Here is a 22,348-nt window from a genome sequence, read left to right on the forward strand (position 1 = left end):
AAGTTTTTCCTGATATCCAGTTCAAACCTCACCTGGCACAACTTGAGGCCATTTCGTCTCGTCCTGTCACTTGTTCCTTGGGAGAACAGACCGACCCCCACCTCCCTACAACCTCCTCTCAGGCAGTTGCAGAGAGCGATGAGGTCTCCCCTCAGCCTCCTCTTCTCCAGGCTGAACACCCCCAGTTCCCTCAGCCGCTCCTGGGGCGGTTCTGTTCCCAGGCAGGGAGTGTTCGGGGGGAACGTCTGTGCTGCCATTCATTGCTTTCCCTTACACAGCTCACTCCGATGGTTCTTGATTGTTTAGTGGTACTGTAAAAATACAGATACTACGATGCTGTCAGTCTGTGGTTTTATGCAGTATCTGATGCCATATGGCCAAATTATCACCCATTATTAATGCTAGAAAGTGGTTGCTTTAAATGTCCTCCTTATTAAATACATTTAATAACTTTAAACTTCTTTCTGGAAGTATACGTGAATCGGCATACCTCTGAGTGAGAGAATGCAGCCTAGAAAACATTAGCACATTTCCAACTGGAATACTGTGCCATGTGACCAAAAAAGAACACTTTCTAGGGCCATTTATTTTTTTATGGGCCTAACTAAACACGGGGTGGCTTCAGAGCCGGGGAATTAAGATCCGATTCTCAGTGTACAACACAACTGGAGGACCTGAAGGTGCCCTTGACATAAGCAAGAGTTGGGGCACAGAATCCACTGTCTTTAAAAATAATCCTGTGACAGGAAACCATACTTCAGTGCAATTTCAGTTTCTGAGAGTGAGGTTTGGTAAAATAAATGCCACCAAAAGGGGTGACTTGGGATGGGGGGAACACAGAATAAAGGACAGCCAAGCCGTTTGCCTTCTGCAGTGCCGTGCTAGGTCGTAGCAGTGACCAGCATCGTGGAGATGCCTAAATGAGTAATGGCAAATACTCTTTCTGTGTGGTCACAAGTCTTTGAGTGGCTCGCTTTTACCTTGTTGGGAAGTGGCGGCTTGGCTTGTAGGGCACTGAAAATAGTACAGTGTTGCTTCCCTGAACTAGCAGAGGTCGCAGGGAAAGAGCAGGAGATTCCCTGTTTTGTTGCTCCTCTGTGTCAAGGAATCTCCTTTAAACTGGGTCCCTGGGCAGCCACCAGCCCCGACAACATACAGCAACAGCATAGGTTTAGCACCTATAGACATGTATAACTTTTTTCAGACTACTTTTCTCCCCCACCAAATTCCCAGAATTACCCCGGATAGATCATTCTCCCTAGCCCACTCCTTACGAGCGGGTAGCATTGTGTCCCGCTGGTGCTGCTGTTAGGAAAGGAAGCTTCTGCACCAGCATCAGTCATCTGAGCACGTGGGGACCGAGTGAATGAAAAGTGTTCCCTCCCATTCAGTGGGCGCTCTGAACTACGGGTGGGTTTTCTCCTCCACTTTTTAAGGGAAGATTTGCACAAAAGACATCAGTCTGATATCTGTCTGCAATAGTTGTATGTGCTGGAAGTCTGAGCAAATAAGTGAAAAGTTTGGAAAGAGTTTGACATTTCAGTTCAGGGACTAAAAGATGAGTTTTAAAAGTCTTCCTGCGTTTAAAGACACATGCCCTTTAATAGTAGGTTTGTTCTGCATTCTTTATTAACTTTTCTCTGAGCTTTTCACAGCTCACAGGGAGAAAATTGGGGGAAGATTAAAGAATTCCAATATGAGCACACAACTGTTTGGTACTACCTGTGCTTCTCTTTGGAATATGTTATTTAATTCCTTGCATGCACGTGACGTGTATGATGTATCTGGAAAGGAGTGCAAAGTTCTGACCCTAAATCTTACCTTATGCTGTGGCTACAATATAAGTACCGTGTTACAACCCGCAGTTGTATATGTGATGTAACCAACGCTTGTTCGTTGCTGCCTGTGAGATGAGTTCAGAGTCCGGCCTGCACCCCCTGCACTGAATAACCGTGGCAAGGCTGCCACGAGCTGCCTCTGCGGCTGATCCGTCGAAGCGAATCACCTTGTCAGTAGCTTAGCTATGAAACTCCGTGTGGGCTGTCTGTGTGCTTATCTGGTATTAAAATAAAAACAAGCTGCTGCTTTTTTTTTGTTGCCCTTTTTTTTTTAGAATGGCTATAAATATCTTTGCTGACTCTCAAAACAGTGTCGGCACTTTTGCAAACTAAGCTTTTGAAGAAGTACATTTTCAAATATTTCCAAAGTGAAAACATTCTTCACTTCAGAATTTGGTCAAGTACGTTGAACAATGATAGAAACATATGTACATCTTCCCCTTTTCGAGCTGTGATTCATCGAACTTCAGAGTCGTATCAGGCAGGAATCTTCTGCACGGCTGCGGAAATCAACCAGAATGAATCAACCAGGGATAAAAGAAAAAAAATCTTTAGATTTCTAGCTATTTCACATGGAAGGATGACAATGTCTCTCCACTCTTTGATGAGTAAAGGATATTTTTTATTGCATTTAAGCTTTCCAGCTTGCTTTGTTTTCCACATTAGTTTGCTTTCTTTGACTCTGGAGCCCACGGCACTGGGTGCATGGGATGGACAGAGGTGATCTCCCATGTTAGCCTAAATGTGTCATCCCATTTAAACTGTTCTGGGGTGGGTTCATTGGTGTGTGGAAATCTAATTTTTTTTCTTTCCTACATTAAGTATTTCCAAACCCAAAGTTTGGCTGCAGTCACAGGATTCTCAGTGAGGAATGTTGAGCAGGAGAGGGAAGAGCCTTGCTGGCAGTGTGCACGGAGACTCAAGTGACAGGTCACTTCCCTCCCTCCTTGCTTCTTCCTGTCGGTTACAGGATGGTTATATCCCTCCGGAACAGATGTCTCTCCGTGCAGCTGCCGCACGTAGGTGTCTGTGCTCCGGCCCTTAGGATGTGTGCCTTCAGCCCCTGAGTGGATTAATGCCAGCAGAAGTCTTTGATTAATTCTCTGTCACCTCCCACCCTTTTCCAGAAGGACTCTGACAGAACTAATAGGTTCCACAAAGTATCGCTCAGGAACTGCGGCTGAGAGGAGAAAGCGTCACCAGAATGCGCTTGTGGCTGTTCTGTATGCACAGACCGCCGTGCGTGTGCCGGCCCTGTGTGCTTTTGCAGAGGGGAGCCAGTAACTTTTATGGATCAGACGTTAGATCTGCAGCCAGAAATGAGACTTCAGGACTAGATTTCGTGCTCTTGTTTCTTCTCATTACTCCTGTGGATTGTGAGATTTGTTCCTTGGTCTTTGTCGATGACAATCGAGTCAGAGGCTACCTCCTGGATCTACAGGAACCACTTGCTCGTCCTTCTTCCGTGTTCTTCTGGACAGAATATCAGGTATAGCTATTCTTACTGAAATAGGGCAGAGTGCTTCAAGCTGCAGGAGTTACATTCCTTTGAAATTCTAGCAACTTCTTAAATGTTGCAAAAGGTTTTCACCTAATCCGGTTCCGGAGATGCATGAGTCACAGCCTAAAGCTGGGCGGCATATGTCTTGTGACTATACACTCCCATAAATACAGTACGGCAGAAGCCTGAATGGAAACACGTCTTTTGGAACCATCTGTTCTTACAGATAGCTGCAACAATAAAGAAAATAAAGGCTTTAAATGCTGCTATGCTGTTTTAAACCTTGAAGGCATTTGCTATTGGTGTCTCCTTTTGTTCTGAGAAGCTCAATTTGTTTCACTTGGAAATAACTTAGCTGCCATGTTTGCTGCTGTTCTGTTTATGAGCTTTGGAGGATCTGACTGCAGCTGGCTCACCTATATGTGAATATTTATAAAGCAGAACCTTTTTCCTGTGGGGAGGTGCTGGGTTGCCCCCTGGTGAATGTAGCTTGTCTTTGATTGTACATTTTACGACAGTGTGCAGGGTGAAACCCTTCCCTTGGTGGCTTGTTAGTTTATTTGAGGGAGGTTGTGTGTGATCTGTTCAAAGACAATACTGCGGTGGCTCAGCTGGAAAGCTGATAATCTTTGACCGCTGCTTATTTAATTACATTGCATTACTTTTATGATATCTTGGCTGTAAAACTGCTTGGTTGGAACAATATTCCTAAACTTGTGTATTTAGATCTCACTCCTTAATTGGTGCAGTCTATTTAATGTTAACACCAATTAAAAAAAGATGTTTCTTACTGGGGTTGAACCTGTTGTTCTGCTAGAGTTGTAGTCTTTTGTCTGTTGCAGCCAGTGAGTGCTGCAAAGAGTGTTATTGCAGTTTCATATCCAACAAATCTTCTCATGACTGAAATCTAGTGTACAAGATTGCAATATCTTTGCTAGTGCTGTGGTCAGTATTTTAACTCTGTTTACAGAATTTCTGAATTTGGTATTTGAAGTGGAGATGACAGCTCTCAGAAATTCAAGATCTAAACCATTGTATGAAACTGCACCACAGTGGTGTAAGCTGTCCCATTCCTGAGGGACTATCAAAGAGCAGTCATGACATAAGGAGAAGCAGCAAAACCAGAGCTGCGGTTTCTAACCTGGAAGGTCATTGTTAATCCATGGGCACCTCTGGTTTATCTGAAACAGTTAACCTATGTCTGCTTAGGCATCAGATTTTGGGTTGGGGAGGTGTGACATGTGGTCTATCCTCAGCAAAACTCAACCAGCCAAAAAGTACAGCAGAATGTGAAATACAACGCGCTGTCGTTTTATCACGAAATTAAATTTTGTGAGGAAAAAAAAAAGTTCCACCTTTCAGGTGAGGCGGATCATTCTCATCCAGATGCTTTATATCCAAAGGGTACGCTCTTCTGGTGCGTGAAAAACACTTGCATCGTAGTACAGTTGGTGAATATTCACTGTTTTCAGGAGGTGTGCTAGCTTCTCGTGTGACAGCAGGACATTCACGAGGCAGCAGCTGTGGTGAGTGGAGCTGCGGTATTCAAATCTTTTAAACAGCAACGGTATTGCAGCTGATAAAGCACCAGTGTGAAAAAATGGGTTTATTTGGAGTTTCTAAGGTAGGTAAACAGCCAAAGGAGTCCAGCTAGACACATTAGAGGCGATAAACTGGTTAATGGTGTGTCCCAGCATACTCTGCTTCCATATATTTCTCTTCATTTCCTTCAATAATATTTAGTATATGCTCTATAAAGCATCCTTTTTTATCAAGTCTCCTTTTAAATGTGTGAGCACTTGAGGAACACATAATAGAGAAAGAGGGTTTTTTACCTGAGTATATGAAATAAATCCAACATAGAAATAAAGCCTATAACAAAAAACAGTGAAACAGTAAAAATCAAAAATATTCAAAATCTACTAGAATATTTTTAAGATTGTTGATATTAAATTACTCATTTTCTGCAGATCGCTCTGTAATGCTTAATTGAAAATGTTTGTGCGTGATGTTGCTGATGAAGTTAGAACACGAGATATGGAAATATGGAAATAGGGGCTGCATGAATCCTTGGGAAAACTCAGTTGTATCTGATCATCTCATCAGAAACAGTTTTCCATCATCTATTGCTTGGCAGTATTTGAATGATTTGGGAATATTTGGGGGGAAAATGAAAAATAAGAGTTTAATATTAAAATTATTATTTCTCCAAATTTTAAAAAGTCAAATATGCCCTTTTTTGGTCATTTATCATTGGCTAGTTTTTCAATTCTTATTCAGCTACGGTGTAGAAAAGACAAATGTTATAATGCCAGTTGGTTCTCATTTATCAGAGCAAAAGTGTATGTTTGAATTATGTTGAAGTTCAAGAATTTAAAAGGTTTCTTTAAAATAAGCAGAGAAATATGTATGCGGTCAAGAAGGGTGAAGTTACTCCATTTCATGGAACTGCTGAATATATAAATACTTTGACATCTAAAATGAACAGTAAGGCAAATTCAAATTATTTGTAAAACAACTAGCATCTGGAAATAAATTTTTTTTGGGTTTTGGTTGTTTTTAAAAAAAAACAACCCAAACCCTTCCTAACTTAACATTAAACGTTGTATACAGTGGGAGAAGTAAGTTAATAGCAGACGTGAGAGAGGCGGGGGGACAAGATTCCAACAAGTACCCCAGCCAGCGGCGCTGGAGCAGATCACCCCGCGGACAAGTCCTGCTGCGAGGGCTCTGCTCTCCTGCCGTGTCTGGCGAGGTGGCGGCTCAGTGCCGTACGGGCGCCGCCGCGCCTTCCCTTCAGGCACCAAGGGGTGAAGCGGGTGCCGGAGCGGCCGCCGTTCCCGCAGAGCACTTGAGCCTCTGCGTGGCGTTCTGGGTGGGAAGGTCCGAGAGCTGGGACCCTCCCAGCCCTGTTCCTACTGCAGCCGGGGGGCTGAGCAAGGGACGGATCCTCTCAGTTGCTCAGAATTTCAAACTATTCTGTTTCATGGCTTCTAGTTGGTGGGTTACACATATAGATATTAGGTTCTTGTTGGGCAAAAATAGGGCATTGAAAGAACGGAAAGGTATGGATTTTGTGCGAAGTCACAGAAGCAACTGCAGTAAAGTCCCTGATCAAAGGGCGACACTCAGGGAAGCAAAAATCACATCCCTTCCCCTTCCCTTCCCTTTTTAAATTTCCTTGCTTTGGAGGGGAAAGGAAATTCAAGGCATTGACACATCTTGGCTGCTTTTTCCAGACAATTAATTTTAAAAGCGAGGAATAGTAATAGCTATCTGGTAGAAACAGTAACACAACATTTCTGGGCGTGCTCACGCTGCTACTGCTTCCTTGGTTCTGCTCTGACAGTGGGAGTTCAGTGGCGATCCATCATGGCAGGCCAGTTGCCTTGGGCATTGCTATTAGCCGTTCTACCAGAGACGTAAAAATTGGATCCCCCCTTGCTCATCGCCTCTGCTGAAATCCCCAGGCGTGTTCTGAAAAACGCATTTATAGGAGCAAAGCGTATGGTCTCCAAGCCTTCAGCAGCAGGTCTGAATGTCTTCTAAAACCCAGATAGCTCCCCAGTTGTCTTTTAAATTCAGTTCCTGATTATCCTCTGAAGTAGATGGACAGATGGATTCCATGTCCCAGAAAAGTTCCTGATTCAGCATATGATTGTTCTCATGAACCTCTTCGAACAGGTAGAAACGTTTGTTTAATTTTGTTTTGCCTTTCAAAGTGAATTTGTGAAGCCAGGGATTGTAATACTGAGTATTGACTGGCTGATATTTTGAGCTGGTACATCTGTTTCTGAGCTATTTTAGAGGCTTCTATACCCATTCCTGTATTTCATTAAATACCTGTCATAAAGACAAAAGTGGAAGTAGCTGGCTGTTGTTACCTGGATCCCATTGTCCCACTTCTGAAGAAACATAGAAAATCTTAAAAGAATGCAAAGATCCCGTCTTGTGAGAGACAAAGCTCTCAAGAAAGATGTAATAGTCCCTCCTTTGTGCCTTCGTAGTGCTCATGTCTGCAGCTGCAAGACTATATAAAGAAAATTATTTTAACTGCAAGCTCTAGCTGCGGGATGTAAATATGGTGATTTTATGATGCAGAATCAGTGTCCTGAGTAATGAGGATGGTGCAGTCATCACTGGTGTGAGCTGTAACATAAAAGATTTTAGTTCTTGTTCTTCTTGTGACATAAATCATTTATATTTTGTAGTTAACAGCATACCTTTTCTATGAGAGTTATCTCAAAGCTCAGCTTGAGGACTCAGCTAAGGACTCCTCTGTACTGCTTTATTCTGTTTAACAAGCAATGAGTAAAAGTCCTCACAATTACTGATTTTTAATTATTATTGCTCCAGGGAGGAGGAGGCTATAAAGAGATAAATTGGAAGTAACTGGGAAAAGCCATTTGCTTTCTTCTTTATTTCATGAAATTGCTTTGTTAGGTGTTTTTTGTTATTTTTTTCCCCTTAAAATTGTCCTCAGTATGCTCCTAAAATAGAGGATGTATATGTTTAATTTTAATTTGGCTTTACTCTCACAAGCCGGAGCCAGTACCTTGCACCGTGCAGTTTTGCAAGCTGCTGTTTTGCCTTAATGTAAAAATATGTCATCGCGTTTCATCACTTGTGGTACTTTCAGAGTCGTTTCTGCTAAAGTTATACTTTCACTTCCTCTTAAATCACAGCTGATTTCCATCTCTCCAAATGCCTATTCTTGTCCTGCTGGAAAGCTACTGGTGTGATTTATTTCCCTCCTTTTAGAGCTGTGCTGATAAACCTAGCCATGTCCGTGCAAGCCCCTCACTTTTGCGGTGCTCATGAGGGAGCAGCCTGTGGCTGAAGGATGCCGTCTCGCGTTGTGTGCTTCTGCGTTATCAGCTGCTCCGGTGAGCAGAGGCGGCACCGGGAGCCGCGGTGGCGGGAGGCAAAGCTGGTTCAGTCTCTTGTGTCCTGGTGTCTTCTGAGCAGCGATACACAAAGGGCTGCCTGGCCTTTCACCTGCCGGTAGCTGAAAGTGGCTGGAGCACCGGGTGGTCTGGCCCCACGCAAGAAGTTCCCCAGAGTTCTTTTGGAAGTGACGAAGCGCATCCTTCATGTTCCTTTTTTTTCCCTTCTACTGCTGATGGCTCCGTGCCACCCGTCTTGCTCTTAGCTAAGCTGCCACCCAACGGCGGTGTCTTTAACGTTCAGCCATCCTGTGGGCTCCATCTTGGTTCACCTCGCCCTGTTGTCTGTGTGCCACGGCTGCAGACGCTGGCTGAGCGGGACTTCTGCGTTACAGCTCTTTCCAGTCAAAGCCAGCAGGGAAGTCGCCGTCAGGACAGCGCCTTGCTTTAGTGCAGGACACGCTTTTCTCCAGACGTCTGTATGGAGTGTAATCCCTTTGTCCTGCTCTGAGTGTGGTTGCCGGTCACCGCCGTGGGCTGTGGGCGCTTTCTCCGTTTCCTCGCTTGCTTCGGTAGCGCTCGGCCCACGGGCAGTCGGGAGGGAGGGGGAGCGTCGCTGGCGAGGCGGTGGCTCTCGGCCGCAGCAGGGCGGGCGGACGGTGTGCCGGAGCGCGCTGGGCTTGGCCAGGGCTCTTCCTGGCAGCGGGATAGAGGGAAATCTGTTGAAGGGACTGCTGCTACACGCTCTTACCGCTTCTGGGGTTCAAGGGGCCACCAGAGGGATACCAGCAAAAAAACAGCCTCAGGGAGCTGAGGAGCGGAGAAGGCAAAGCACAGGACATGATATTTACGAGTTTAATAACAGATTTCTAGAGAGAAGACACATCGGTGGCAATTTCAGTGTGTCTTACTGTTACCGCTGGTTTTCATATTCTATTTATTTATTTGTTTGTTTGCTTATTTGGTAAGGGGGGTGCTTTGGCTTAAGCTGTTTCTTCTGTCATCCAGGAGAGTAAAGAAAAAGGGACCCCTCCCATCCCCAGGCACAGGCAGCTCGAGCAGTTTGACACCCCTTACAAGATCTGCCTCCACTCATTTCCTCCAGCTTTACACCAGTCTGTGGAAATGACACTGAATCACAGTGAATTTCCTTTCAGGGGAAAAAAGCAAAAGAACATCACTTGCATCCCTCAGCGAATTATGGCCATTGTTTTTTATTTCCTGGTGGGTAATTGAAGGCTTTTACAGCTAGAAGAAATTATTTATGGAGTCATGAAAAATGGATTAACTTTCCTGAGTGCTTCATTGATGTTTTAGGCATCTGCTTTATTTCAATTAAACTTATATAATCTAAAATCAATGAACTTATTTATTTTAGAGAATAAATTATAGAGGAAAATAATTTGTTTAGCCTCTGTGAACTGCCTTATTTCCACATATTTTATATATGTAATATGTGCAGGGAACAAAAGAACTCAAGTGCCATTACACTCAATACAGACAGAAACCTTTCCTTTGTTCCCAGCCCCTTCAGTGCCTGCACAGAAGCCAAGCTTTGGGAAGGAACGTAGGAGCTTTGCTGCTGGATTAGAGCTACAGCATCCAATAAACTGTTCAGCCACTTGCAATGGCTGAAGCCAAATGCCTCTGGAGAAGGCATGGAAACGTGCAAGATATCTGACGTATCTGTCCCCAGAATTAGGTTTATACAATTTCCTATTAGTTATAGAATTTTTCAGTATCCTCAAGCATCTGTCATAAAATCTGTTTCAGTGTTTTTTGTGTACAGTGTGTATGTTTCTCATCCGAAAATTGTAGAATTTGATTTCCAGTTCAGATCAGCGCATGTCGATTTATCTCAAGAGAATACTTGGCTAACTGGAGATAAGTGGTGTGTTTAATGGTCATAACTAAACTAACTTTAAAAAATACAATATGATCTTTCTTCACAGAAAAAAAATTAATTCTCAGTCTGGACACTGAACAGGGCATGGAGACGGTTAGATCTTTGTTTGAATACCGCCGACTGGAGATGGTCGCTGTTACCATGTCAGCAGTTAGCATCACGTCTGTTGAGCTAGCTCAGGGTGGGCTTCGCCAAGATACTTGTTCCAGGCTTGCTCAAGTTACATCATTTTACCACATGGATCTCCTATTAATGATGATTTTTTCTGTTCTGTAACTTGTCTGTTTGAGCCCTGAGATATTTTAGATAGGCAAGGGATTTATTTCTGTTTTGGTGAATCGTGCCTGGGTTATCCTGAATGAACTGCTAATGTGAGAAATCTGAACTAAATCCTGTAAAAAGAAAGCAAGCATCAAGTTGTTATTCTTCAGAAAATATTCAAGAGGTCTGCTTGAGGCGGATGGAATAATGCTTGAGAAATATCCAAAACTTAAATAAAAATTCTATAAATATAAAAAATACTAGTTTCTTCTAGTCAGTCTTCTCAATCTCAGCTTAAGTTTCCTCTCTAACGTATAAAATACACTCAAAATCCTAAATTACAATAGCATATTGGTAGCCTGCAAAATTCCTTACTAGAAAAATACTTTTCTGGTAGAGCTTTACAGCTTCATCTTACAGACATACGTTAAACACATAATGATACTACCATTTAAACCGAAAGATTCTCTCCTGTTGTATGAGCTTATTTGTTCTACTGCTCCTTTTCTAAACTCTTGGCTGGTTTTCTGCTTCCGGAGGTGTGTGCGTTGAGTTTGCACTGCAAAGGCGGTAGCGGGAAGAGGGAGAGGTTTAACACATATTTCTACAATTCCGCCGTGAGAGAACGGTGTGTCTCTGGTACTTGTCTAACTTTACAGTTAGCTCTCGTCATGCTCCCGTTGGGCTGGCACCAGTGAGGCGTTTAGTCTAAGAAAGATCTCTAAGTTACAAACATACTGAATGGCGCCGTGTCGTTCAGCAGGTTGTCTTTGTTATTTTGGTGGCAAAGTGTCAGAGCATTCCGAAATCTGTAGTTACTGTTTTTCAGTGATCAGTCTGTCCCTTTAGGTTGCTCTAAGCAAGCATATGAAAGGTGAGGCCTATTTTAAAGAGTCGAGCAACCTCACGCTTTAGGTAAGATGCCTGCAGTCTTACATCTTATTAATTAAATTTAAGACAAGCCTATAATTTCAGATTTTTTTTTAAAAAGAACATTGTCCTTTCTTCCTTGGAACTGATGGAGAGGTGTGTTTTCCTGTCTCCAGGTGTTTGAGGAAGCTTCTTAATCATTGCCAGGGAGCTAATTATCAGCTAACGCAGTATTTTCACAGTTACATGGCATCTACTGTTACTATATGGTTGTAGGTTGAAATAGCATTAAGACCCTCTAAAGAATATTTCTAAGGACAATTTCCTAGAAAGCTATTTCATAGAAAGCTTAAATCTGAATAACAAATGGTTTAATAAATGCTTTCAGTGGGTGAAAAACAGAACAGCTTTTGAAAGGTAGAAGTTCTCAAAGCTGTGTTTCATTGCCGCCTGTGTTAGTGTGAGACCTGTTATCTTCTCTGGAATTTGTTCATGGGTGACAGGAAAGAAAATAATGGAAAATCTTTAGTTGGTTTTAAATAACTCATTTCATTAAACTGGGAATTATATTGTTACCTCCCACAAACCACCCTCCGCCGCAAAATGAACGTAAGCACGACTAATTCCCCGTGTTACACCATAAATACAGAGTTCCTCGAATGAAGGGTGTTTGACTAGAGTGCAGGGCTTTTCCCTGTCTTTGGAGGACGCTGCCTGCAGTTAGAACAGCCTTCTGCCCCTGAACGCCTGTAGGGGAGCGCAGCAATGGGTGGCTCGAGCCCTGTCACACGGCAGAAGAATGTGACCAAAGGAGGTGGTGAATTTGGTTGCTCCTGCGCTGTGGGGAGCGCAGGCAGAGCTCAGGCAGGACGCTGAGGTACGTGAGTCACAGCTGACGCTGAAACGTCAGAGTGGTGCGGGTTCAGCCGAGCACCGGCTTCGACAGCCCGGCGTCCCTGTGCTGCCCTGCGCAGCCCGGAGGGAGCCCGGCCGCCGGCGCAGGGAAAGCCCAGCGGGCGGAACAGGGGTCTTGGGTTCGGGCTCACTGCTTTGTTCCTCTGTTTTTGATAAGGGTTGGTTTTGTTACTGTTGATCTCCCAATTTCCCTGGCTCTTCAGGTGTGCAAAGAAGGCGGGAGTGCCAAAGGAAGGGCTCGGCTGTGTCACCACACTCCACCTGAGTGTCTTTGACTTTGTATTTTGTATGTGTTTAGTTCTCACATTATACTCGCATGATAAAGTGAGCTTTTAAAATCAGTATTTGTGGAATAGGTATCCATTTGGGGTGGCATAAACCCTTAGTCCGCATCTTTTACTGTGTCAAGCAGTGTAAACTATACTGCCTGCCGATTTTTTTCTTTTTATTTTTGTTCCTGTCAAAGCTGTATTTTACTTAGACAAAAATCTGGTGAAAAACGTACTCCCTCCATCCTGGCAGACCAAAGCTCTCTGACTTCAGACCTCGTGCGCTGAGTTTCAGTTTATGGCGTTTTTTTTATAGGCTAGTTATAAATCTTTGTGAATGGAGTGTTTATAATGAAAATACTGCTGGGACAGGAAATATCGGCCACACTAAAGATCAGCAGAACTGTAACAGCCACGAGACTGAGCAGTAGTGATCAGTCAGTCTCCAGTAGCATCCCGTTTTCAAAGGCAGTATGCTGTCCTCACATTACACACCTTTCATCAACGTAAGTAGTTTTTCCCTTCATTTCGCTTTAGATACTCTAACATGAAATTAGAAATTCACTGTTTCACTTCACCTCTGTGGTATCAGTAGAACGGCATGAGGCCCGTATACTGTTTTGTGGAAGAGTGTATCCAAGGGGGACAGCCAACGTGATTTGTAATGCAGTCAGTATTTAATGGTGATACGCAATGTATGAAATTGCATTTTTTACTAAGATGCTTCATGCTAAATCTGTAACAGATTTAGGGGTTGATTTTTTTTAACAAGGTATGTGATTTTGAGTGGGCATTTAGTTTGGCTATAATAAATATGCAACAAAAACATTCTAAGGAAGGGAAAAGTGAACAGTGAGCTAACAGGTTGGTAAACCATGGTGGTAACACTGCCTCCATAGCTACCTACTTTAAATTACTCTGGTAGATGTCATTTTCAAGAGTGTAAAAGAAAATTATACTCGAAATATGTTTGTGCACAGAGATCAACAATCAGTTGACTCTCATAATGACTTGCTGCTCTGTGCAGGAATCAAAAGCAGAAGACAGCAAGGTGTGTAGCTCTGCCTGCTTAAATACAGCAGAAAGTCATTACTTGAGACAAAGTAGCTGAATCCACAGAATTTCGTCTATCTTTCACATTTGTTTCTTTTTTCACTAGCTTTACATTCATCCTACTTTTCAGTTATTCCAGGAGCAGGGTAATTTTGCCGACTGTTTCTTTTTGTTGGTTTCTAATGTCACCATGACACAAAGTACTGTAAAGACTGAAAAAAGTTTTCTTGCTGGAGTTTTCCTTAGCTGATTTCTCTTCCCCTTACTTTAGCCTTTCCCACATGTACTTGGGATCAGAGCATTCTTCTTATTTCTTGCCATTGTCTTATAATTTATCAGCATTCTTATCTGATTCAGGTGTTCCTTGAAGTGAAAGAAATTGTTGCTTGCAGGAATTTCTCCTCTACCCTTTTCTTTTCTTAGTGTTACCAACATGGAATGTCTCAGTTTCATGAAGTTTCTGTTTAAAAAGCTCATAAAGTTTTGAGCTTCAATAGGAAAATGAAACTGCTTCCATTTTGTATAAAAATGCTCAGTCTGTCTACATCTGTGGTAAATGAAATAATTGTAGTTTACTTTGGACAGGCGTAAAGTTCAGGAAAGGAGTTGTTATTCTCCTAATAAACCTCAATTTTACAACTTATGTGGAGACATTTTATATTAGTTTCTGGTTAGGCCGGGGGTGCTAGCCACCCTGTACAAAGTAGTCAGCCTTTTCAAGTAGCTTTGTTGGGGCCCTTGCTCAGGGTTTTATTTAGAGTCTTAAGTAACTTGTTGGTATTTTGACACGTCAGTATTAAAATTGCACACGATTCCTCTCAAAAGCATTTCTTCCAGGTCATGGTGCCTGTATGTTTCTTTATCAAACAAAATCCTTGACCATAGCCACTTCTCTAACACACACAAATTGTACCACCCATTTAATGATTCAGAGGAAACGCCAGCTCTCCTAATCCAGCATGCCAGTCAGGAAGAACAGCTGAAGGTTTTCTTTATTTGAGACAGAGTAGTTTGTTTTCTCTCACAAGGCAAAATGGCTGCAAATAAAGTGTTGCATCTTATCAGAGAGTATAGTTTGGGTCGGAAGATGGGTCTGGAATTGATTCATCCCAACTGCTTGCTCAGAGCTCGCATAGATCGGGGCTCCCTGATAAATGCTTTAAGATCGATAAACTAGAAATTGAAAGCATCACTGCAGAAAATTCTGCTTCTGCAGAATCTGTGAAACCCAACTCAGCAGCCCTTCTGTCTGAGCGTTTTCGTCTGGAGAATTCTGTTTGTTTTGAAGCGAAGCTGGACCTTAGCCTAATTCTGTGTAAGTGAGAACATGGTTACGCCTCCTTCACCGGCGTTGGCATAGTGAGGAGCTGGACTCGGCACCAAGGGAGAGGGGAGGCTGGTTTCGTACAGCAGCACGAGCGCGGTGTGAAAAGGCTGTAAGGCTGAGGTCAGCTCATCTTTGTAAGGACCACTGCGGTGGGTACGCGGGGGAGAAAGCCGAGCGCGCGCGCGCTTGCTGTCCGTCTGCATGCAGGCTCAGCACTGAAGGAATGGCTGCGCCAGCCGGATCCTGCCTTTGGTTTAATCTCCCGGCAGTCCAGGCACGCGGGACGCGGTCGTGTTTGTGTGGGTCTCCTCCCTGTTCAGACCCGCAGCGGCGTAGCGAGCTGGCACTGTGGATGAACAGACACTTTGCAGGAGAAAGCCCCCAACGGGAAAGGGCCACCAGTTAAAAGCAGAGGGCAAGGACAAGCTGGGAGTCTCTGGGAGGGCTGTGGTTGGCGCCGGGTTGGTTCCCACCGCGGGAGCCGCTCAGCGTGCGATGGCCCGGGGACGCGGACGGGGAGCGAGCGTTGGGGAACACCGGCTGGAAGCTCCCAGCCGCAGCCGACCCGACTGCGCCTTTGGTCAGGGCGTGCTTCAGCTCTGTCACCGGGGTGCTGCTGTCCAACACTTGCTCTTTTAGGTAGGGGACGGACGCAAGGGCACTCTTCTCTGCACCTGGCGTTCACGAGCAATTCACAGCGTTCGTAGGCGTTGACACAGCTCCCACTGCTGCAGAGCCCCAAGGACGCGCTTCTCCTTTATTTCAAAATGTTGACACGTGGATGTGCTCTTCATAAATTCCCGCCATTCTTGTGCCAAAAACTGGAAAGTTGAAAACCTCTTCCTTAAGACTCAAAAATTGGACCTGTTGTAAATGTGCTGGGTTTAAACTGCCAATCCTTCAACCTTTTCTGCGTGTACATGTAGAGTTTTTCTTTTCTAGCGGAGGACTTGATGACAAGGCCAGAAATTCCTAAGTTCCGTAATAGTCTCCCAATTCTGGAAAGTGATAGGGTTCTGTATCAAGAGTATTCTACTCAGATACTTACTAATTTGATGCTGGCCAAAAAAAAAACCCCAACAATTATTACTAATTTAATTTCAAATTCTAATGAGAATTAAAATGCTTTTCAATTGAGAAAAAAAAGGAAATATTTTCAAATCTCGGGGGGGGGTTACATTCATTCTCAATAAATTTCTTATGTATTTTATCATCAATTTAATTTATTTTTATTCAAAATTATTTATAATACATGAACTAAACCATTATCTTAAAAATCTGTCTCAAAATTATGTTTCCTGATACTCATTTTCCCTTCAGAAAGATAAATATTTGATGAAATTAAATCCAAAATTATTTTAGAAAATGCAAATGTTGGAGCCCAGCTGCGCTCTCTGGAGTTTCAATTCCAACTATAGTTAAATTCGAGGGAAATTTTGTATTTCTTTCTTTGGAACCGAAACAGGCCCACAGTTTCACTTTCAATAAGTATATGGAAATCAATATGCTGTAATGTAGTTTGTGCTCTTTATCAGTTTCCATCTGCTCCCTTCTGTTGCATCTTTTTGTGAGTGACAGCATAATAATTGCTGTGCCAATTAATGCCCCTCCGATCCAACTGCATCGTTACTGCAAAATAAATGTTTTGCTTTGTAGCAGTTTGTCCTGCTATGAAACTCGGCTTCAGTTATTCCAGTCATCCAACAGCAGGAAAGGAAAAGCTGCTTTGTCATCAGCAGCTCAATAGAAGACACTGTATGTTCAATACGGAGAGCTGGCAGGATCTTAACCAGTATAAATTTATAAATAGGATAACAGCAATCATTTATTTTCTGCCTTAAATGAAAGTATCCTTTTTGATGCAATAATAGCCACTTAACTGATTTGAGATTGTAGTAGGGGTTTTTTTGAGGAACACTTCCTTTATCCAGAATAAAATGTGGACTCTCTTTCTTTGCAACAAAAGCTCTTAGAGGATAAAAGCTTCCATCTGAAATAAGCAGTGATAATAATCCGGTTTCTTGCAATAAGTGTTTCCTTTTCCCTAGTGGGCTTTCAGTGCAGTGCTGCAGTGCCTCTCCCATTCTGGCCTGTCTCTTGGCAGAGGGGCTGCAAACAACGTTGAGGGGTGAAGCACCTGGAGACACCCGTCCCGCCACACCTTGCCCTCAGCGCAGTCTGCCGGCCTCCTCTGGCGTCACGGGGAGCTTTCCCCGCCGTTGGGGAAGTCCTTAGAGAACAGAAATCTGGAATAAAGGCTGGGGCAAGTTCTGTGAACTTTTCTGGCCGAAGGGCTGCATTTATTGTCCGGTGAGAATTGTGTGAGGAAACAACATACAAGTAACTCCTCCTTACTAACATTTCATTCCTGAAACATCTGTTAGCTAATTGGGTTTTTTTCCACTTCCTTGCTCCATCCTTTGTGGATAAAAGCCTCATCGTCTCTGTTTCGCTGGTTCCCAGGCTGTTCTGTTTATTATGAACAACAGAATTTTCCGATGCATATTTCTAAACAGAAAAGATTGTTTTACAGTGGAACAATTGATTCACTTTGTTTGGTCTTAGCTTGCACTAATTGATTCATAGACATTTCTTTTGAACCACCGTGTTTTTCTACAGCGTTTATAGAAACATCTATAGCAATCACAGAGCTCTCGTCCTCGTGAAGTCTCAAAGCACTCCCAAGTACAAAACACGATACTAATAAAGATATCCAGTTGGCTTTCGTTTAATGACTTCAGTTTCGTGCTCGTAATCTTGGGAATGGAAATGCTGGAATTTATTTTCAAAAATAAAGTTTATTATTATTACCTAGAAAAGTAAAACTGCATTAGAAGAACATTATTTTGTCTGTAATGTTGTCTGTTCAGAGGTTAAGAAATCCCAGAAGAAAGCTTGCTGTGCGGCTGCAAAAGTCTGTTTCTTTATTTTACCTACTGACTGTCTGATATGAGATACTTAAAAGGCCTGCGACAGCAGCTGAAACACAGGAGTTGCTGGTTCTATTAATTTTTAATAATTGTCCTGCAAAAATACACACTTGTATTAGCCAAACTTCATCACAGGGTTTCGGAAGTGGTCCTGCATCAGAGGAGTGGCAATCGCGTTTGGGTGCGTGCTGCTCCCGGCGCATCGCCCCACACAGCCCCTCTGGCACCAGGGCCGGCTGAGGAGACCCGGCCACCTCTCACCGCAGCTGCTCGGCCGCGCCGGCGCTGCGCTTGGCAGGGCTCCTGCACGCCGGGTGACCAGAGCGCTGCCAGGCATCCTCCCGGTCGCAGTGGCATGCCTGAGGGATGGTGAAAGCAGAAAGGGAACGTTTTCAGCTGATTTTTCCATTACAGAAGGTGTAATGTCGAACCTGACCCACAGACAGGGGAATTTTAACGCAGGACTTGCATGTCACAGACAAGTGCTCTAACCACAGAACGGCAGAGGAGAGAGTCCCTTGAATTCTTGTGCTGGAAAAGCAAGGCATGATCTGTTCTTCATTTAGAAAAGAAAGAGCGTTAGCACCTGCCTTCTGGTTAAGAGTTTGCATTTTGGCTCTGAAACAGAGAGAGGCATCTCCCAAGAAGCAGCAGTAAGGGAGCTTTTAAAGCTTATCCCTGGATCTCTTCTCTTTTTTTTTTTTTCATTTCATTTAGCTGAGTACTGCAAGTTTTCTCTTTAGAAGTTGTGATCGATGTACTTATACGTACATCAATCTCTGCTGTTACTAGGAAACCGCTGGGTTTTTCCTCTAAAGAATTGTTATAAATAAGCACCGTGCAATGAAATAGGATCCTTGTGTATACTGCCTCTGCTTCCAACATAATTAAGATCAGGAAAAATCTAATTTTGGGGTAATTTGCCAGGTTACATTAAATTATCTTGATGAATCATTCATACCTAATTGCTTTGGACTACAGCGTCATTGCATTCTATGATCCTAAGAGTAAATTTAAATAAAGGATTAAGTAGGCTGAATAATACTTATCTTTCTAAGGTCTTGTCCTAGAGCAGGAAAGAAAAATACATTTCTGATATAAGCCACAGGAAAAAACCTCCCCCAGTTCTGCTGGTGTCTTCAGGTCATGAAGTGTGTGTTAATCAAATTCATCTTGTGCTGGCTTCCAAAGAACTGTAGAGAAGAGTTGGGTTTGTGTTCTTGAAAGCAGCTGTGATTTGTGGTACCAAACTGCTGCAACATCCACAAACAGCATTCTTAGTGCTCTGTTTTAGCCTGTTAAGACCCAAATATGACACAGAAAATACTGTTGAAGCAGGAAGCTTAGAAAAAGTTTTTACTGCAAAAACTTCTCCTGTGTCTTTAGTTTCAAAATCCTTAGACATCAACCGTAACTGTGGAGATGGTGCAGTAGTACCTGAGACTCCATAAGGCTGATCAGTGGTATGATTATTAAAATAATATTTAGTAGGAATGCAAACAAAATAATGGATTATCATTTAGAATTTCCAGTACAGAAGATATTATTTTTTTAAAAAAAAGCTGAACAAAAGCCTAAATTTTGGAAACTTGCTACTTAGAAGTCTTGAGCCAACTTGGAACCATTGGACTATTTCATTATTTTACCACCATTATCTTTTTGATTTATTTTATTTAAATATATTAATGTAGTTCATTGCTTTTTTAAAAAAAGTCAGAAGTAAACGTACTGCCTAGAGCCATTCATTCCTAAACTCACAAGTTCTCTGTTACCCACAGCTTTCTCATTTCATTCAAACTGATGTCCTCTCTTCTTTTTATTATTATTTCCATAGATCGATGTCATACTGTTCGGCTTGAGCCTCGACCAGATGTCTTAGATCTTTTGGCTCTGTTCAGTGTGGTATTTAATCTTTTGGATCTGACTCACTCTCTCTCTGACTGCATGTCCTAGCAGTCAGGGAAGAAGTCACTTGTCCTTATTAACCCTTTGGTTACAGAATGGCTAAAATCAACCCTGTTGTGAGACTTAGCAGCTACAAATTTTCTTTAAAAGAACAGTCAGGGATGTGCTAGCAGCTGTGGCTTACATCCAGGAAATGGAAAACCTGAATTTAATTTCCTTTTTAACCTTAATAGGTTCAAATTCATCTTCTATATTCTGGGAAACTGCCTTAATACCTTAGCTAGAAATTAGTTTAGTAGGGGCACTCTCATTGCTGTGTTAAAGCTGCGCTGTTCTACAGAAGTGAATTTGAAATTAATTTTGTGAGATACAGCGTGTGATACAAAAGGCCTCAATCTAGGGAGCTCCCTTGGTTGGCAAGTGTCTTTATCCTGCTCATTGTCACAGGGACTGTTTGTGTGTTTTACGCTTTTTGGATAAAATGTGTAAAGAGAATGGAGGAAAATGGTACCGTGGCATCTTTTATTTATCTTTGTTGGTAAGAAAGAGAAAAATTTTACATAGGTGATCACATAGCTGGATTAGCAGTTCCCCGTGGCTCTTCAAATATATATGATTCTAGCTTCTGGGTAAAAAGAAAACAAGACTTTACATCCTTAGAAGGAAAAATGGCAGATTTGGAACACAAAATTAAAACCAACAATCATGCAGCTTTCTATGTTTAGGTTTGCATTAAATTAAAAAAAAAGTCTGACAGCAATTGTGATGCAGATCCCAAATAAAAGTAAAAACGTATGAAGGCCACACTTGGTATCGTGGTTAACAGTTGGTCAAAAAAAGTTGGTAGCCAATGTCAATTTAACCCAGTGAATGAATAGTTAAAGGACATGTACAAAGTTCATCCTGCTTGGTCCTGCTATGAAAGGTATTTTTATGACCATTAACGTGCCACTGGGAATTCAGTCTGGTTTTATCGTCTCCCGTATCACTGAGATGTTCCTTTTATTCTGTTTTTCATTTGTTGGTTTTATTCTCTCTTGGTCCCAGTATTGCTCTGATAGATTCATCTTCAGGGGGATCATGATTTTTTTCATGAAGCAGTCAGTAACATGATATAGCCAAACTTTTCCAAATACGGACACAGTTTTTCCAAACCCAGTGAACATAGGTCTTGGTTCCAGCACTACTGGGACAGTCTGGAAGGCTCCTAGCTGTTTGGAAACATTTCAGCATGAATGGAGTTCTTCAGCATTCGAGTCTGTGCTCTGTTACAGGTATTCTGTAACATCTCTGTGGTTGAAGGAAAAACGATTTCGCATTCCTGCATATAATACATGTCTCAAAGACATTTTTAAAAGCGTTGTCCAAAACCATTTTAAATCCAGGCTTCAAAATAAGTTTCCAAAAAATGGAGAATATACGTTGCATGAAGATATGCACTTTGGAAATTAACCTTTTGTTGCTAACTGAATCTCAATTTCAAAAGGGAATTTTGAGATAGGAAAACGATCATGTTACAGAACTGGGTCGTAGGAGTCATCTTCTGAGTTTGGTCTTTGGCTTTTTAATGGCTCTTCACCCCTGGTTTCCCACCTCGCTGTCTGCGAGTGAACAAGCCATGGTTATATGAGACTCACAAGCCCATCTGAGAAAAAAACCTCGCGCATCCTCTTCCCAACCAGTATTCCGCCGTGTGGACCATGTCCCCCCTCCAGTTCACTTTGAAATGAAAATGATGCTGTGTTTGCCTGACAAACTGGCATCCCATTCGACAGACAGTAAGTACGTGAAGTGGTGTTGGTGTGACAAATCCCTTTGAAATGGCCGGCATTGCTTCCACCACTTAGGCAGTGCTTCAGATAAGAAAGGCGCGTTAGTTCTTTATCAGCTCTTACTAACAAATACAACTGAGATTTATAGAGTAGCAAATACACAGATATGGTATTCTGCAATTTAAAACCACCCTAAAATTTTGATCATGAATTGTGCCTGAGTTGGGTCCAGGACCTTCTACCTTCGCAGGGCACCCGTCCCCCACGTGTGCCCTCGGGCACGGGCGAACCCTCCCCTGCAGCCCAGCAGGGCCCGACGTGGCAGCCCGGCACGTGGGGCGGTATGATGTCGGCCCGTTGGAGGCTGTGGCGAAAGGCCCCAAGTGCATCCAAATGACGTTAAAGCCTCATCTTCTGTGTCCATGTCCCCCCAGGTCACGGCCTCGGCTCAGCGAAGGTGTCCCGGGCGCAGACGTTCCCCAGCTACCCCTCGGAGCAGGGCGAGGAGCACCAGCAGCCCCTCTCGCTGGCCAGCAGCTACGCCTTCAGCTACGGCTCGGGCCTGGTGCAATGATGGCCGGGGGCGGCCGGCCGAGAGAGACAGTCCAGCCTGGAGCCTGCCGCCAGGGCCGGGGAGCCGCTGGCCCCCACCGCACCCGCCATTTGCTGTCAAAACTGACGCCTACCAGCTCCGGCCGGGTCACCGCCGTGCGGAACCCTGGAGAGGCGGCTTCCCCAAAGCAGAGGCTAAGTCTTTATTTATTTTGCCGTTCCTTTTGTCCATACGTTCAGAAAGGAGGGGGGGTGGGGGGGAGTGGGACACGTTCGTATTGTGAGAAAGTGATGGAAACAAACCAAACTGTGGTGTGAAGGTTTCTGCATGACCGGAGAAGGCCTGCCCTGGGGCTCCATCGT

The 22,348-nt window shown here is 43.3% G+C and overlaps 1 protein-coding gene across 1 annotated transcript in view; it reads left to right on the top strand.

Moving 5' to 3' along the window:
* The window catches only part of DOK6 (docking protein 6), a 243,584-nt gene extending 221,577 nt beyond the window's left edge, over window positions 1–22,007 (top strand). Inside the window, exon 8 of the mRNA XM_086469280.1 lies at window positions 21,868–22,007. Within this exon, the coding sequence (XP_086325406.1) occupies window positions 21,868–22,007 (140 nt within the window). The remainder of the gene's footprint in view (window positions 1–21,867) is intronic.
* Window positions 22,008–22,348: the final 341 nt, after the last annotated feature.

The sequence above is a fragment of the Leptosomus discolor genome, chromosome 8, assembly GCF_034619465.1.
Source record: "Leptosomus discolor isolate bLepDis1 chromosome 8, bLepDis1.hap2, whole genome shotgun sequence".
Classification (NCBI taxonomy): Eukaryota; Metazoa; Chordata; class Aves; order Leptosomiformes; family Leptosomidae; genus Leptosomus; species Leptosomus discolor.